Source organism: Haliaeetus leucocephalus, unplaced genomic scaffold (genome assembly GCF_000737465.1).
Source record: "Haliaeetus leucocephalus isolate CR32 unplaced genomic scaffold, Haliaeetus_leucocephalus-4.0 Scaffold184, whole genome shotgun sequence".
NCBI lineage: Eukaryota > Metazoa > Chordata > Aves > Accipitriformes > Accipitridae > Haliaeetus > Haliaeetus leucocephalus.
Window position 1 is genome coordinate 9764315 of NW_010972620.1, and position 12880 is coordinate 9777194.

A 12880-nucleotide genomic window follows, 5' to 3' on the forward strand; every position below is an offset into this window, starting at 1 on the left:
ACAAGGCAAGTGCACTGTTCCCATCCTGATGTTGCTCCAGGGCACCCTGTCTTAGGCTGGAAAGTCACCCCAACATCTCTGATCCCAATCATGACTGTGTGGGGATAGAGGTCCAAGAAGCCTTACCACCAAACCTTCTCACAACCACCCTTGACCAGGGCCCATGCATTCACACAGATCTCTCAAAAACAGCTCTGGGGGGTGTGTGTGGGAGGTGGGGTGTGGAATCTTTTAGGCTACAGATCTGCCCCACAGCTGGATGGACAAGCATTTCACACAATCCCAGCACCCAGACTGAGAGTCCAAAACCCATGGGGGACAGCTCTGCAAGCTGGTTTGCAGGATGATTTTGGTTTTAAAACTCTGCTGCACCCATGGTGTAGCACTGCCTGACGCCCCAACAGGACTCCCAGGGAGGAATCTCACTGGGATCCCACACCACCAGTGACAATTCAGAACAGTTACAGATACAGTGGTCCTCTCCTAGCAGAGTCCTCAGACCAAGGCCAGCAGTGCCATAAGGTTCCCAGGGGCTACATGAATTAGAGAGTTGGTGCAAGGGGACAGTGACCTGCGAATCATCCATCTTTATCCAATTACTTGTCTTTCTTCCCACAAGCGCCCCGTTTCTGAAGGACATTAACACATGCTCAGTGACAGGTTCCTGTTAAAGGAGATCCCCTCCAGCTGGCTGCTCTGCAGCAAGGGCGGTTCAACATGAATTTTCTCCTGACCTTGCTCCATTTGCAGCTGTGTACGAGGGTAACCTGCAGTTGGTACCCATTGACCTTAGTATGCCGGGCTGGCAGTTCAGGGTCTGACCCATGATCTGGCAGCATGGCAGGAGGATCCTTCAGGATAGTGGCTACCATAAACTCCCACTCTTTCTCCTCTAGGAAACATAAACAGCCCAAGTCCCACTTACGGTTGTTTTTTTTAAACTCAAGCCCTGTGTATAGCTTGTACCATATAATCTAGTGGCCCTACACTGCCCAGGGGATTCTTCTGAGTTCAGTGCCTAGGGTATGTGAAAAACATGCTAAAGATAGTCAGACAGATCATTTCACTTAATTTCACTTAACACAGGTGGCTCTTTATGCAGCAAAGGAAAGACTCTCCTTGCAGTGCTTCATTCTAGCACATGAATATCAACAGCAACAGTCAGGGCTGCTGAGGAACGCCTTCAGTTGGCCCAAACTGGGATCCTGCAAGTTACAAATCCTTGGAGGAATCTGGATGCTGAAAGATCACATTTCATCTCAAGTATTTTCCTTTTTATAAACAGGAGTGGTTCCAAAGCAATCCTCTTGGAGAAGTCATCCTTTGCATTTGTTTGTTTTTCACTTTTTAATTTAGCAAAGTCACAGTAACTCGGAACCGAACACCCGGTCACTGTGCCAGGAGCTGCCACGCTCATTGCCTCTGCCTCTCAGTGGAGAGTGAAGGAACATGAGCCATCCAAAGCCTTAACTGAAGGGCCTTCAAACCAAAGTGTTCCTGGGCTTCCATGTCACCAGCAAAAATGAGCTTTGGATTAGGTTTAACTGGATAAAAGCTGGCCTGAAAGTCACTGCACAGCCAACAGTGTGCTCCCCTCACTCACACAGTGAAGAACACCCTGGCATTAAATCAACTCTGGATTAAACAATTAGAGCCCTGAGATTTTCCTGGGGGGAGGGGAGCAGGGCAAGGGATGGGAGGGCTGCTCTACAAGCCAAGGAAAGTTTCTTTAGAATCTGCAGGGAGCTGTAAAAAATGGGATTAAAAATATTACATGTCACTTCTGCCACTGCTCTTTGAAGTCAAGCAGAATATTTATATGGCATGCATGGGAGACAGGGTGTTAAATGTTCCCCAGGAAGAGATCACATGGCAGGGGGAAGTTTAGTACCGCACAGCAAAGCTTTATAAAGCTCCCTTGGCTGCTGCTATAACGCTTCCAAGCTGGTGATGGTCCTCTGCACGCTGTGCAGGGGCAGCAGGTAAAGGCCAAGTAGCAGATGTGAAAAAGCCCCCGCCTGCTCCCCAAACTCAAAAAAGGAGGCCCCCTACAACAGATTGTTCAGCAGTAAATGTGCTGCTACCGCTTTCACCCTTTCTGAAAGTGGGGAAGGTGATGTGCCTAGAGATGCTGCTGAGGACTCTATGCACGGCATCAAGGACCCTGGAGCCCCTGGCCCAGGGGCTGCACTGCTTTGATTCAGGGCACTCAGATACCACGTTAGGAAAGATGCCAGCAGAAAGGAAACGCAGAGAGTCCCTTAATACCCATCCCTGCCTTGTATTTCTTGCAATCCCTTCTCTCAATGCCTTAGTTCACAGCAGATGTGAAGGTTTAGCAAGGCCTCAAGTCTATGGGGCAGGGCTGCAGCCTGTGAGCTGAGGGGAGGATCAAAGGCAAGCTGCAGGACGGGCTGAGGTCTCTGGGACAGTACATGGGAGATATGGGAATGACGCAGCCTTACTTCCTCTGGAGAATTCAGATCTTCTAAATCTTCCAGCATTCTCTCTACGAACTCTTCGGTCAATAGGATCTGCAAAGGAAATACAGTAGTTTATGCCTTTACACTCATAGTTTTAGCTAACTGCAAAGAAACAGAACAACTTCTGCAGAGAGCAGACTGTACCAGCTCACTCCTTCCCCTATGTCCTTCTTTCCCTCAATACAAAGGTTTGAGGGCAAGGAGCTCCTAACTTTGCCTCCTACCCCAACCACTGAAAAAAAAAAAGTTAAAATTATATAGCAATCTTTTTTGACCCTCAATTATCTTCCTCAGTCTAAAATTAGAGGCTCAGCTTTAGGCAGACAGAGTGGGGAAGGAGGAAAAGGGATCAAGATAACAACTGTTGGAGAGACAGTGGGAGACACTCGCTTTGATCTGATCCATTGAAGTTAAACTCACAGTTTAATCAGGAAACAGCAGCGCAGGGAGAGCCCGAGACCCGTACAGAGCTGGTGTTCTGGGCACGGGGAGGGCTCTGACCCAAGTGCAGCACATTGTTCAGATGAACCAGATGCTGGGTACGGGAGGTACTCCCAGAGGTGCCCGCGCTAGGCACCTCCACATTGTATCGTATATGCCCATCCCACGTGACTGTGCTGGGAAATCTTTTGGCTCATCTCAAGGCCAGGCTGGCAAGCACAACGTAGCCCAGGAAAACAGCTGCCAACAGGTCAAAATTCCCAGCTAAGGGCCACAACCCTGGCTCTGCAGAGCCCCCCAAGTCACAAAAACCAGAGACACCGGGGGGCAAACCAGCCCCAGGAATTCAAGGGGAGGAACTCCCACCCTCTTTAAAAAAGCACATGATAGCCAAAAGCAAACGTGTCCTGCCTCTCTTCACAACAGCCGTAAAGGCCAGAGCTCCAGGCAGGCCAGCTGGCTTGGCACAGGAGCAGAGATGGCAGTGCGGGACCAGGCAAACATCCCCACATGGTGACAGGGCCTTGGAGCAGCATTCCTGGGAGTTAGGGTGCAGCAGTATCCAGCAGATTATTACCATTTCAGCCTACAGGTTTGTTTCTTCCCCTCTGCTCCTCCTTTCCTTCCTTTGCTCCACCCTTTCCTCTGTCTCTGCCATTGCTTTCCATCCTGAAGCAAACACCATACCCATGCCCCCTTTCTCAGCCTCCCCTTTCCCTGTTCTCCCCAGCCATGAGATCTGTGCTCCCTCCCAGAAAAGGGACCGCTGCAGCACCAAACACTGATGGAGCTAAGTGCCCAGCCCCACTGCTCTCCGCTGTCCCCTCCAACTCACATCTGGAAGAGGAGCCCCCAGCCTGTCCCACCTCTGTGCAGGAAGCCACCTCCCATGCCCACCAGCTTCTTGGTGCCAGTAACATCAGTGGGGAGCGAGTGACCGCCAGGATGCCATGGGCTATTTGGCAAGTGGAAGCCTCTGGGTTCCATTTTGTTAACACACAAGCAGGGGTATTGGACAGAAAGAGAAAGGGAAGACTCTGGTCTCCCTTTCTTCCTTTGGTTGGCAAGAGAAGAGAACTGAAAACACCAAATCCAGATCCGAGAGCTACCACGTGTCTACAGTTCTCTCCCCTTCAACCTTGCCACCCTTCTGCCATTGCACACAGATTTCCCAGGAGATGAGGGAACTGCAACCTCCCTCTCCAGAAGACTCCAGGTTTATGACCGAGCTGCTCAGCATGAATGCAGGCACCTCCATCAGGCCTTTCTGATCATACCTTGAGCCTGAAAAAACCCTGCTTCAGCTAGGAGCTTGCTGCTTTGGACAGGACTCTGCAACCTGGCACCAATCTGCAGACTGGCAAGCTGAGAAACATTGCACTGAAACACGCAGTACCACCGCAAACTACTGCAGTCTCCTTGCAGGAGCCTGTAACTATGCTGCCTGTTGAACTGGAGACACTTGTTTGTTGACTGTTTGCAGGAGGAAGCTGTCTGTCTGTGTCGGAGGCAGGAGGGCAACCCGATCGCTCAGCTCAGAAGGAAGAGCTGGGTGGGGAGCTGGGGCTCTGCATGGAGCAGATCGGTTTCTGCGGAGGTGCAGCCTGCATTGGGGTGAGGGAATGAAAACAATTTGGCAGACATCAAAATCTACAGAACAGCCGGAAAAAGGAGGAGGAATTGGTATTCACAGCAATCAGGCAAGGAGGAAATGAATATTCAGCCATCCACGGATGAGCAAAAATGCCAGAGGTTGGGATGGGTGAGAGAGCAGGAATGAGGAGCTGCAGCTTTGGCAGGGGGACTAGAAGACAAGCGCAGCAGGAAGACCCCTGGGCGCTCCCAAGGTGCCAGAGGCAGGAGAGAAATGGGAACCACGTGTGTGAGGCAGCCAGCTGCTCTGAGGCTGGAGGAAAACAAGACAGGGTATGTAGAGGTAAACAGCAAAGGGTGGAAAGAGTGAAGGGCGAGGGACAGGTCAGGTCCCGGCTAAGCCACAGACTCCAAGAGTAGGGACAAACCTACGTGGAACACTGTGGCTAGCAGTGACCTGGGGTGTAACCTCCTGAGACGGCTGCGCCCATCTGCAGCTCACTGCCCCCTCTCAGTGAATTTTGGTAATCCAGCTGAAAAAAAATCGAATTCCACTGATGTAGTGAGCTGAACTGGCTCCCTGAAGGATCTGACAAGTGGAGTGGGACAGGAGTTCACAGCTCGACTGTCTCATGGACCGTGTTTGTGGGATCAAAGCAATGGCAGCCTGCTCTATGCAGCGTGCTGAGAAAAGATCGCAGTGCTGTTCTGCAAGCCCTGCATAGACAGTTAACTTTGGTGGAGGGCAGGCGTCACAGGCTGCAATGACAAACTGCTGCAGTGACATTCACACAGTGTGTCAACTCAAGAGACTGTCCTTAACAGCCCACGCCAGAAAAAAACCACCCCAAACCCTACTACCCCACATTGCTGGGGAGACCTGCTCTCCTTCCTGGAGAAGAAGGGAGCCTCCGAAGCACGGGTGTAACCAAATGTACAAGCAGCCATGTCCCTTGGCACAGGAAACCAGCACTCTTGAGCTCTCCTGGGGATGCAGGGGGAAGGCATGTGTCCGCAGCACACCAACTGCTGAAAAGGGCTTTGAAGCAAGAAGTATTGTCATCCTGGATTCACGTCTAGACAAGATTTCTCCTCTTAGAAGCAGCCCAATCAAAATGGCCCAAGAGCATTAAGGCCTGTGCTCATAGATCAGGCTGCCATCCCCACCTGCAATCAGCAAAACCACCTTCATGCTGGTGAGTGAGTCTTTGCTCCTATGGAGAAGGATGAGAATAAATCCAATCCCATCTCAGCTTCCCTCACTCACAATATTTCAGGTTTCCAGTTCTTGTAGCATGCCTGCTCCTGCACAGTATGATATCCCATTACATTAACACACACACGTTATATGTGCATGATATTAAAGGTGACATTCCCAGCAAATAAACATGACAGACTGCCATTGCTCTAGGCACCTAATTTAATTTCCTCTGGGATTTAAACCTTAGAAGCTCAAATTAAACAAATAGGCCCCGTTCACTTTATATTTCAGACCTGAATCTAGAGTTTTCCTCCGATGCTGTTAACTGATCTTATCAACAGGACACTGCACAGAGATCACAATGATGAAGCAGCTTTTTCCCTTCCCAAAGGAAAACAGAGCCCCGCCGTTGTGCTGCAGCCATGGGAAAAGCTGACGCACTCTGGAGGGCAAATGAAGCCATCCCATGTGCACTGAACAGGCCTTTTCTCCCATGAAATCTCTTGGCCGGTGCTGAGGAAGCAAAGGAGCTCTCCCGAGCGGCGGCAGGCATCCCGGGTGCCACAGCAGCTGGGTGCTCACAGTGCTGTGTTTTCACAGCTCTGTGCAAACATTCCCGCCAGCCCAGCCTGCCGAAGCTGGTTACAGGGTGTAGTTCAGCCTTTGTAATGGCTGTTTGCAGTATGAACAGGGAACGGCCTCACCAGCCAGCTGTGGGTATCTGAAAAATCTCATTCGGTGCTGCATGGTCCTGCTCGCACCAGGATCTCCCTGACCTGACCCAGAGAGGCCTGGACATGTGCTATCCCATTGCTAGCACATCTAGATTCCATTTTCTGTGTGCTTTGCAGCTGTTAGTCATGCTGCAGATGCTTGGAAGATGATGACTAGCTAAAAGATAAGTCCCTGTTTTCTATCACAGGTACCTACCACACAACTGAGGTCCGAAGGCATCATTGCTTCACTAACAGCTGCATGTGTCCAGACATGTTACAAAATACCAGGCTAGGCTGTCTTAGGTGGATGTATTCAGGGAACACATGGGCTGTGTGCATGATGTCTCCCTCTCGTGGCAAGTCTCACCTGAGCTTGCTGAAACCTACTTCTTACCTCCAGGGCTTACCTACGGGTCAACTGAAGGCGCTTGTATTGAAGCTTTCATACCTGCAGATAGTTGAGAAACCTGTATCGCGACTTGTTACAGGTGCGCGGCTGCAACTGTATGAAAACAGGCGAGATCTAAAAAGGTACACAAGGTCATGGGGCTCCAGACGAGTTCGGCTGACTTTGAAAGCAAACGGTGCTTAGTAAAACTTTAGTAAGACTTTATAGGCAGCATATAGGTACCACCTCACAATTAACACCCCATCTCTCAGTATAGGGTTCAACCCTAGCATGAGGGCTTAAAATTCTCAGCTCAGGAAAGGCTGGCTGGGGCCAGAGGTCACACCGATGTTGAAAGCCTGGCACAGCTGGCAAGTCTTTGATCAAGGAAGACCCTCAGAAGCTGAGCTAGGAACTGAGCTGCAGCTCTGTCCAACTTCAGGAAACATGCTTTATCCAGGGCAAGACACAAGCGATTGGCCCAGGGACAACTAAGCAGGGGTGTTTTTACTGATAATACCCAATTTTCTTGCCTACCTAGAAACAAACCAAACAATCCCACACTTTGCCCTAGTGCTTTGTTTGCATTAGACACTGCCACTTGCTTTTCTAGCAGGTTTGTCAAAGAAAGGAAACCATGTTTTATTAGTTCTGGACTTAGTACAGAGCTGGCTTGTATGGCTCAGCCAGAGAAGGTGGGGACACATTGCAATAAACCCCTATGTAAACCATACCAACCCTTCTAAGAAACTGTTCATCCACCCAGGTGCTATGCCTTGGAATGGGTGGAGCAGTTGTACCCTAAGCCACATGTCATCTGTTACATCTGCAAATATCCAGCAGCTTTTAGGAGCTCCTTTCTCTAAAAATGTTTCAGCTTCATTCGTGTCGACAGCACAGCAAAAAGTGAAGTTAAAGTGCATCGGCATTTCCCACTGCAATTAAACACTAACAATAAAACCCCCTGATGAATCATGCTTTGTGCCACAAGCACCCCCCAGCCCGTCTCTCTGCTCTCCTCTTGGCTTGGCCTTCTTTGCACTGCTTTGCTTTGACTGCAAGTGGTTCAGGGCAAAGGCCTTGTCACTGCATCTTTCTGCATCACGCCCAGCCCTGACACTGTCTGAAGAGGCCACCTTGCTGCCTGAATCCACCACAGCTCTCATTACAGCCTCAAAGGTACTAGTATTACAACAAACACCTTTGATGGGAAATTCCACTGTTGCTCTTCCAGGAGATTCACAACCCTCCTTGTAAAGGAAAAACATCCACTCACAGATGCCTGAGGGACCCTATTGCTTCACACCGTAATGTTACAATCCCAGAAGAGGAAGCATATGATGACGCTGAAAGATTTTGACCTTGTGGGAGCTCTCTGTGACATTCCCAACTACAAGGCTGATCCAGGGAACCTGGGCTCCTCAGAGCTTAGCCTGACGAGATCCATCTTGCAGACAGGGCTGCTTTGAGTGAATACATAAAGTTTGGCTCAGCTGGGGAGAGGGCTGACAAGGGAGCCAAGACAAGAGGCAATACTAATTCTTTCAGAGTGAAAAAGCAAAGGAAGGACAGGCACTTCAGGGAATGCTCCAAGTAGGTGGAAGAAAACCTACACAAAGTAGCCAAAATGTAGTTTGAGTAGCAAGGGAGGGGCATTAGGTGGCAGGATAGTCGGTCGGCTTAAGAAGGATGAAAGAACTTGACTCATCCAAAACTAGCCTGGACAAAGTACTAGAAAACATACTGCAGGAGAGTTGATACAGGGAGGATCATGATGACCTAACGGGACATTTCTACCCTAATTTAAGTTTCTCCCAGTGTCTCCTTCAGCAGTAAGGAAGAACACAAAGGGATAATGCAGTGAGGCTTTGGGGAGTGTTTGGGGAAGACAATGAACTTACTGGAAAAGTGTTAGCTTAGATTTCCTAGACCTGCTCAAGAATTTGGGGGAAGCCACCCAAAGGATTCTGAAAAAGTTTTTCTTGGGGTAGATGCATAAAACTGCTTTGGAGAAAAGCAGGTTGTAGTTGTACACGACTTAAACCAGTTTGTGGGTGTTGTCCTTAAACTCACCATGCTAGACATAACACACCTATTCAAGTTTGGGGAGACCAAAAGTCAATCCCTATCTCTTCAAGAGAGGACTCTACCCATAGCTGTGACTTACAAGCGAGCATCTCAAGCATCAGACTAGCTCTTTCAAATGTTGCTTTGAAGCTCTGCTGCCATTATGCCAATGTGCATAAATGATTTAACATGTGGTATAGCAGAGAGAAGAACCAGATGTGCTCATTTCCAGGGGAATGTCCTAACTCTACCGGAACAGAGTCATTCTCTTGTACTCTCTGTCTCTGTGACTAATTCAGTGTTTTATATGATGTGGAACAACTCCAATTGGATGAGCTGAGAAAGAATCAAAATACCCTATAGTTGTGGTGCCCTTAAAGCCAAGAAGTAGAAATAGGGGTTCAAATAAAAGGAATGGAATAAAATATGAGTTTCTCATATCCTACGTGAATGTTTTATCCCTCAAATATTGATTAGAGAAGGCAAAACTTCTAACAACTCCAGCTCCATTCTGCAAAACTAGAATTTTTTTTCCCTGTTTTTATTGAAGAAAATCTTCTATTTCTGGTTTCATTCAACACAAAAGATTTTTTTCTTTCAGTTTTTGGTCTCTTTAAGGCTTTTGTTTCAGCAAGAAAAACTGAAAATATTTAAAGACTGGGCTCAGTCTGATCTTCTTTCCCAGATTTTTCACTTAGGTTGCCAAACCAAAAGAATGGATCATTCCCCATGACCCTGCTCACAGTAAACCTCCCCCCCCTCGCCCCCGACTGCCAGCATAGATAGCACATGTTGATAGCTCCTGAATGCTGGATGCTTCCCACAGCCTCCATGTACCTATCCTGCCTACAGGCGCATTTAACATTTTCTACAAGAAGTTTGACCTTGCTGTCCTAAGCCTCAACTTATTTTTCCATGCTGGATGCCTTGGTTTTGATTTTTTTTTTTAAAGGTTTTTAGGGGAAAAGGAATCAAGTTATCTCAGAGAGGTATTTTGGAAAAAGTATTTTCTGACAGTACTAACAAATGCATATAATCATTTTGTTGCAAACCATGAGATACCCCTTACGAGGAGGGTGACAAAGATTAGCAAAAAAGTGGTCTGGAGGTCAAGGGAAAGTCTTTCTCCTGATTGTGAAAATGCTTTGCCAAGTCAGAAGCCTTTGAAAGTCACTGTTTGTCCACAGCCTTTCAGAGAAAGGCAGAAAAATATACTGAAGAGCCCTTCTTCATTGAGCATGTCCCAGCCCAAGGCAGCTCTGCCCCAAACACAGGGCAGAGGTAGCTAAGGAGTAGTTTTCCCTCTGATCATTCTTCTGAGTGGCAAGGGATTGCTATGGCACCAGGCACATCAGGACTAAAGGCAGGGAAACTCTCCAGTGCTCTCAGCATTTCTGCTGGAAGTCAGGACTTGTGGAGGAGGAGAAGGAATTTGCCAACTTGAATGAAGGGGAGGAGAAGAAAGCAGCGACGGGCCAGGATGAGGGAAAGACAGAGACACAGAAAAACAGGATGGAGGGCAGATCAGAGGCCAAAGCTGGAGGTGACACAAAGGGCAGGGAGGTTGGAGGAGAACCCCATTCCACAGCCTCAGCATCCACAATGCTGTCTGCTGGATGTTGTGAACCTGCTGGCATGGGTGGCGAGGAAAGAGCATCCTCCAGCAGTGGCTGGTGCCAGAGGATAATACCCCACCGCTGCTGTGAGCTCGTCAGCTCACGTGGAGACACAGACCTTGTGCTGAGAATCAGAGGGTGCCAACTGCAAATGAACCATAGCCTCCATCTGCCTAACAGGATTCGTCCTGAAACAGAGTAAATTACCTGGAAAAAAACCCTGTACACTCAGAGACCAGTGACATTGGGCATACAAAACTTTGGAAATGGCTGCACAGAGATTGTCTGCACCATGCTAATTTGGCCCCAGCATACGTCTGCCTCACAAAATAAATCTGTAATCACAGGATCGCCTGCAGTTTTTCTCCCACAAGACCTCTGCCCTGCTCAGTCCTCAGGATGGTTCTGCTCACTGAATGCAGCATTAGTCATCATTTCTTTTCATTATCATTCAAGTTGCTTCCCTGTTCCCTCCTACTCTCTTCCCCTTTATTTAGTACGCTCCATCCAACTACTGCCAGCATGGATTACACTGGAAGTACCTAATCTTACTGTCCTTACCACTCTCACAGCCTCTGACGTGCTCAGCCTTACATTTCTGCAAGGCAGAGAAGCGTTCCTCTCCGTGCAGCAGATGGGGGAGGGAGGCTAAAAGAAGCTAAGAGACTTAACAAAGTCATGGAGAAAATCTGCAAGAGCAGGGAGCTGAACATGGGTCTTTGACTCCCAGACTGACCCCCTACCCCAGAGAGATCCCTTCTCTCTCCTGACCTGCAAGAACAAACTCTAATCTCTTCCTGAAATTGTTTCTGCTGTTCATCTGTGGAGCTGGAATGCTTGGCAAGCACTGAATTAATCTTCACAGGATGACTGAAAGAAGGTTTTCCTCAACAGACATGGGAAAATGAGTGAAGAGAAAGTTGAATCTGAACGTCTACTTCTTGCGGGTGCCTGTCTCAAGACTTGCAGGCCCCTGTTTTCCAGCACACTCAGCCCTGTGGGGCACAAGGGTATCTGCAGAGTAATTCCAGCTGGCCTCCTCCTGCCACAGGACACAGAACACAGATCAGACCTCAGGTCTCAAGCTGGGCATCCAGAAATCAAAGAACGCAAACTCAGTTGCCACATGAGAACATTTAGCTTAAGACTCTGGAATAGCATCAAGAAAGAACAGAGTAGTAGAGGCAGGAACAGGATCCAGTTCTCCAGGGCAACATTTAACAGGCTTCACCATAAGACTATTGTGATTTTTCTGCAATTACCTGCCTCATTCACTACACACCTTCTAATTTTGACAAACAAACGAAGTGGAAGTCCTATAGGCAAGAGTCTACCTTACTCCACAGTCCTGGTTCATCCTCCAAACACGCTGCACCTTTGTGCACTGAGGCAGGCATGCTTTGTAAAAAATATGTATGATCCTTCAATTGGATATAGTATCGAGATACACATGTGTAACAGGGGCAAGGCTAAAGTGCAGAGATATTTCTTAAATTGTATGCTAGATTTTGCAGTTAACGAGGACTCTTTAAATATAGGTTTGTTTTTACTGCACTGTATTGGCTCATGTGTCAGAGTCTGCAGCAATATCTGATGCGTAACATGTACGTTGCACATGATCAAAGACTTGAGCGTCATCTTCTTCCCTAGAACAATGACTGCCTAAAGCAGCAGGAGCAGAAATTATCTAAAGGTTGTGTTAAACCAACCTCCTTCTCCCCTCTGGGGAGAGTAAGCAGTCCAGGTGAGCAAGGTAGGAGGGAAGAACAGTCTGCTTTGTGCTAGACGGGCAGAGAGCTCCACATAAAAGCAAAGGAGCTTTGCAGAAGCATGTCCTGACTCCCATCACTGGAGACTTAATGATGGTAATTCCCAAAGGATGATGCACGCTGACAGGCTTTGACACAAACTACCCCAGGATAATATTAATATGTATTAAAGGCTCAGGCAACTTTATTGGGACGGGCTTGATCAGTAACACATTTCAACAGAGCGTCTCTATCATCTGCTGGAACATAAGTAAGGGAGCGAGGGAGAACACACGCACAACCTCACCTTGCTTTGGGTAGATTTTAGAGACAAACAAGGTTGATCTGTGATGAATTGCACGCTTAGCACAGCTCAGACATTGGACCAAGAACCTTGGACACTCCACCACAAGTACGAATGTTACTGTGGGGCAGTTAATATCAGAGTATGTCTGCATGATCAGCACCCTTAACCCTCTAACATGTGGTCAGACACCTCCTGCACAGCCTTTCTCTGTGCATCTGGAACATCTACCCCTTGGAAAGGAGAGGAGAGGTGCTTAGGAGGCAGTGTGGGGGCTCTGCTGTCACAGCACTGGGGGAAGGGGGAGTGGAAGAAAGAACCAC

At 48.3% G+C, this 12880-nt stretch overlaps 1 protein-coding gene across 1 annotated transcript in view; it reads right to left on the reverse strand.

Annotated features, from left to right (window-relative positions):
• SUFU (suppressor of fused homolog (Drosophila)) overlaps nucleotides 1–12880 on the reverse strand; it is a 94445-nt gene that overhangs the window by 4840 nt on the left and 76725 nt on the right. The window contains exon 11 of the mRNA XM_010564815.1: nucleotides 2466–2534. Within this exon, the coding sequence (XP_010563117.1) occupies nucleotides 2466–2534 (69 nt within the window). The remainder of the gene's footprint in view (nucleotides 1–2465; nucleotides 2535–12880) is intronic.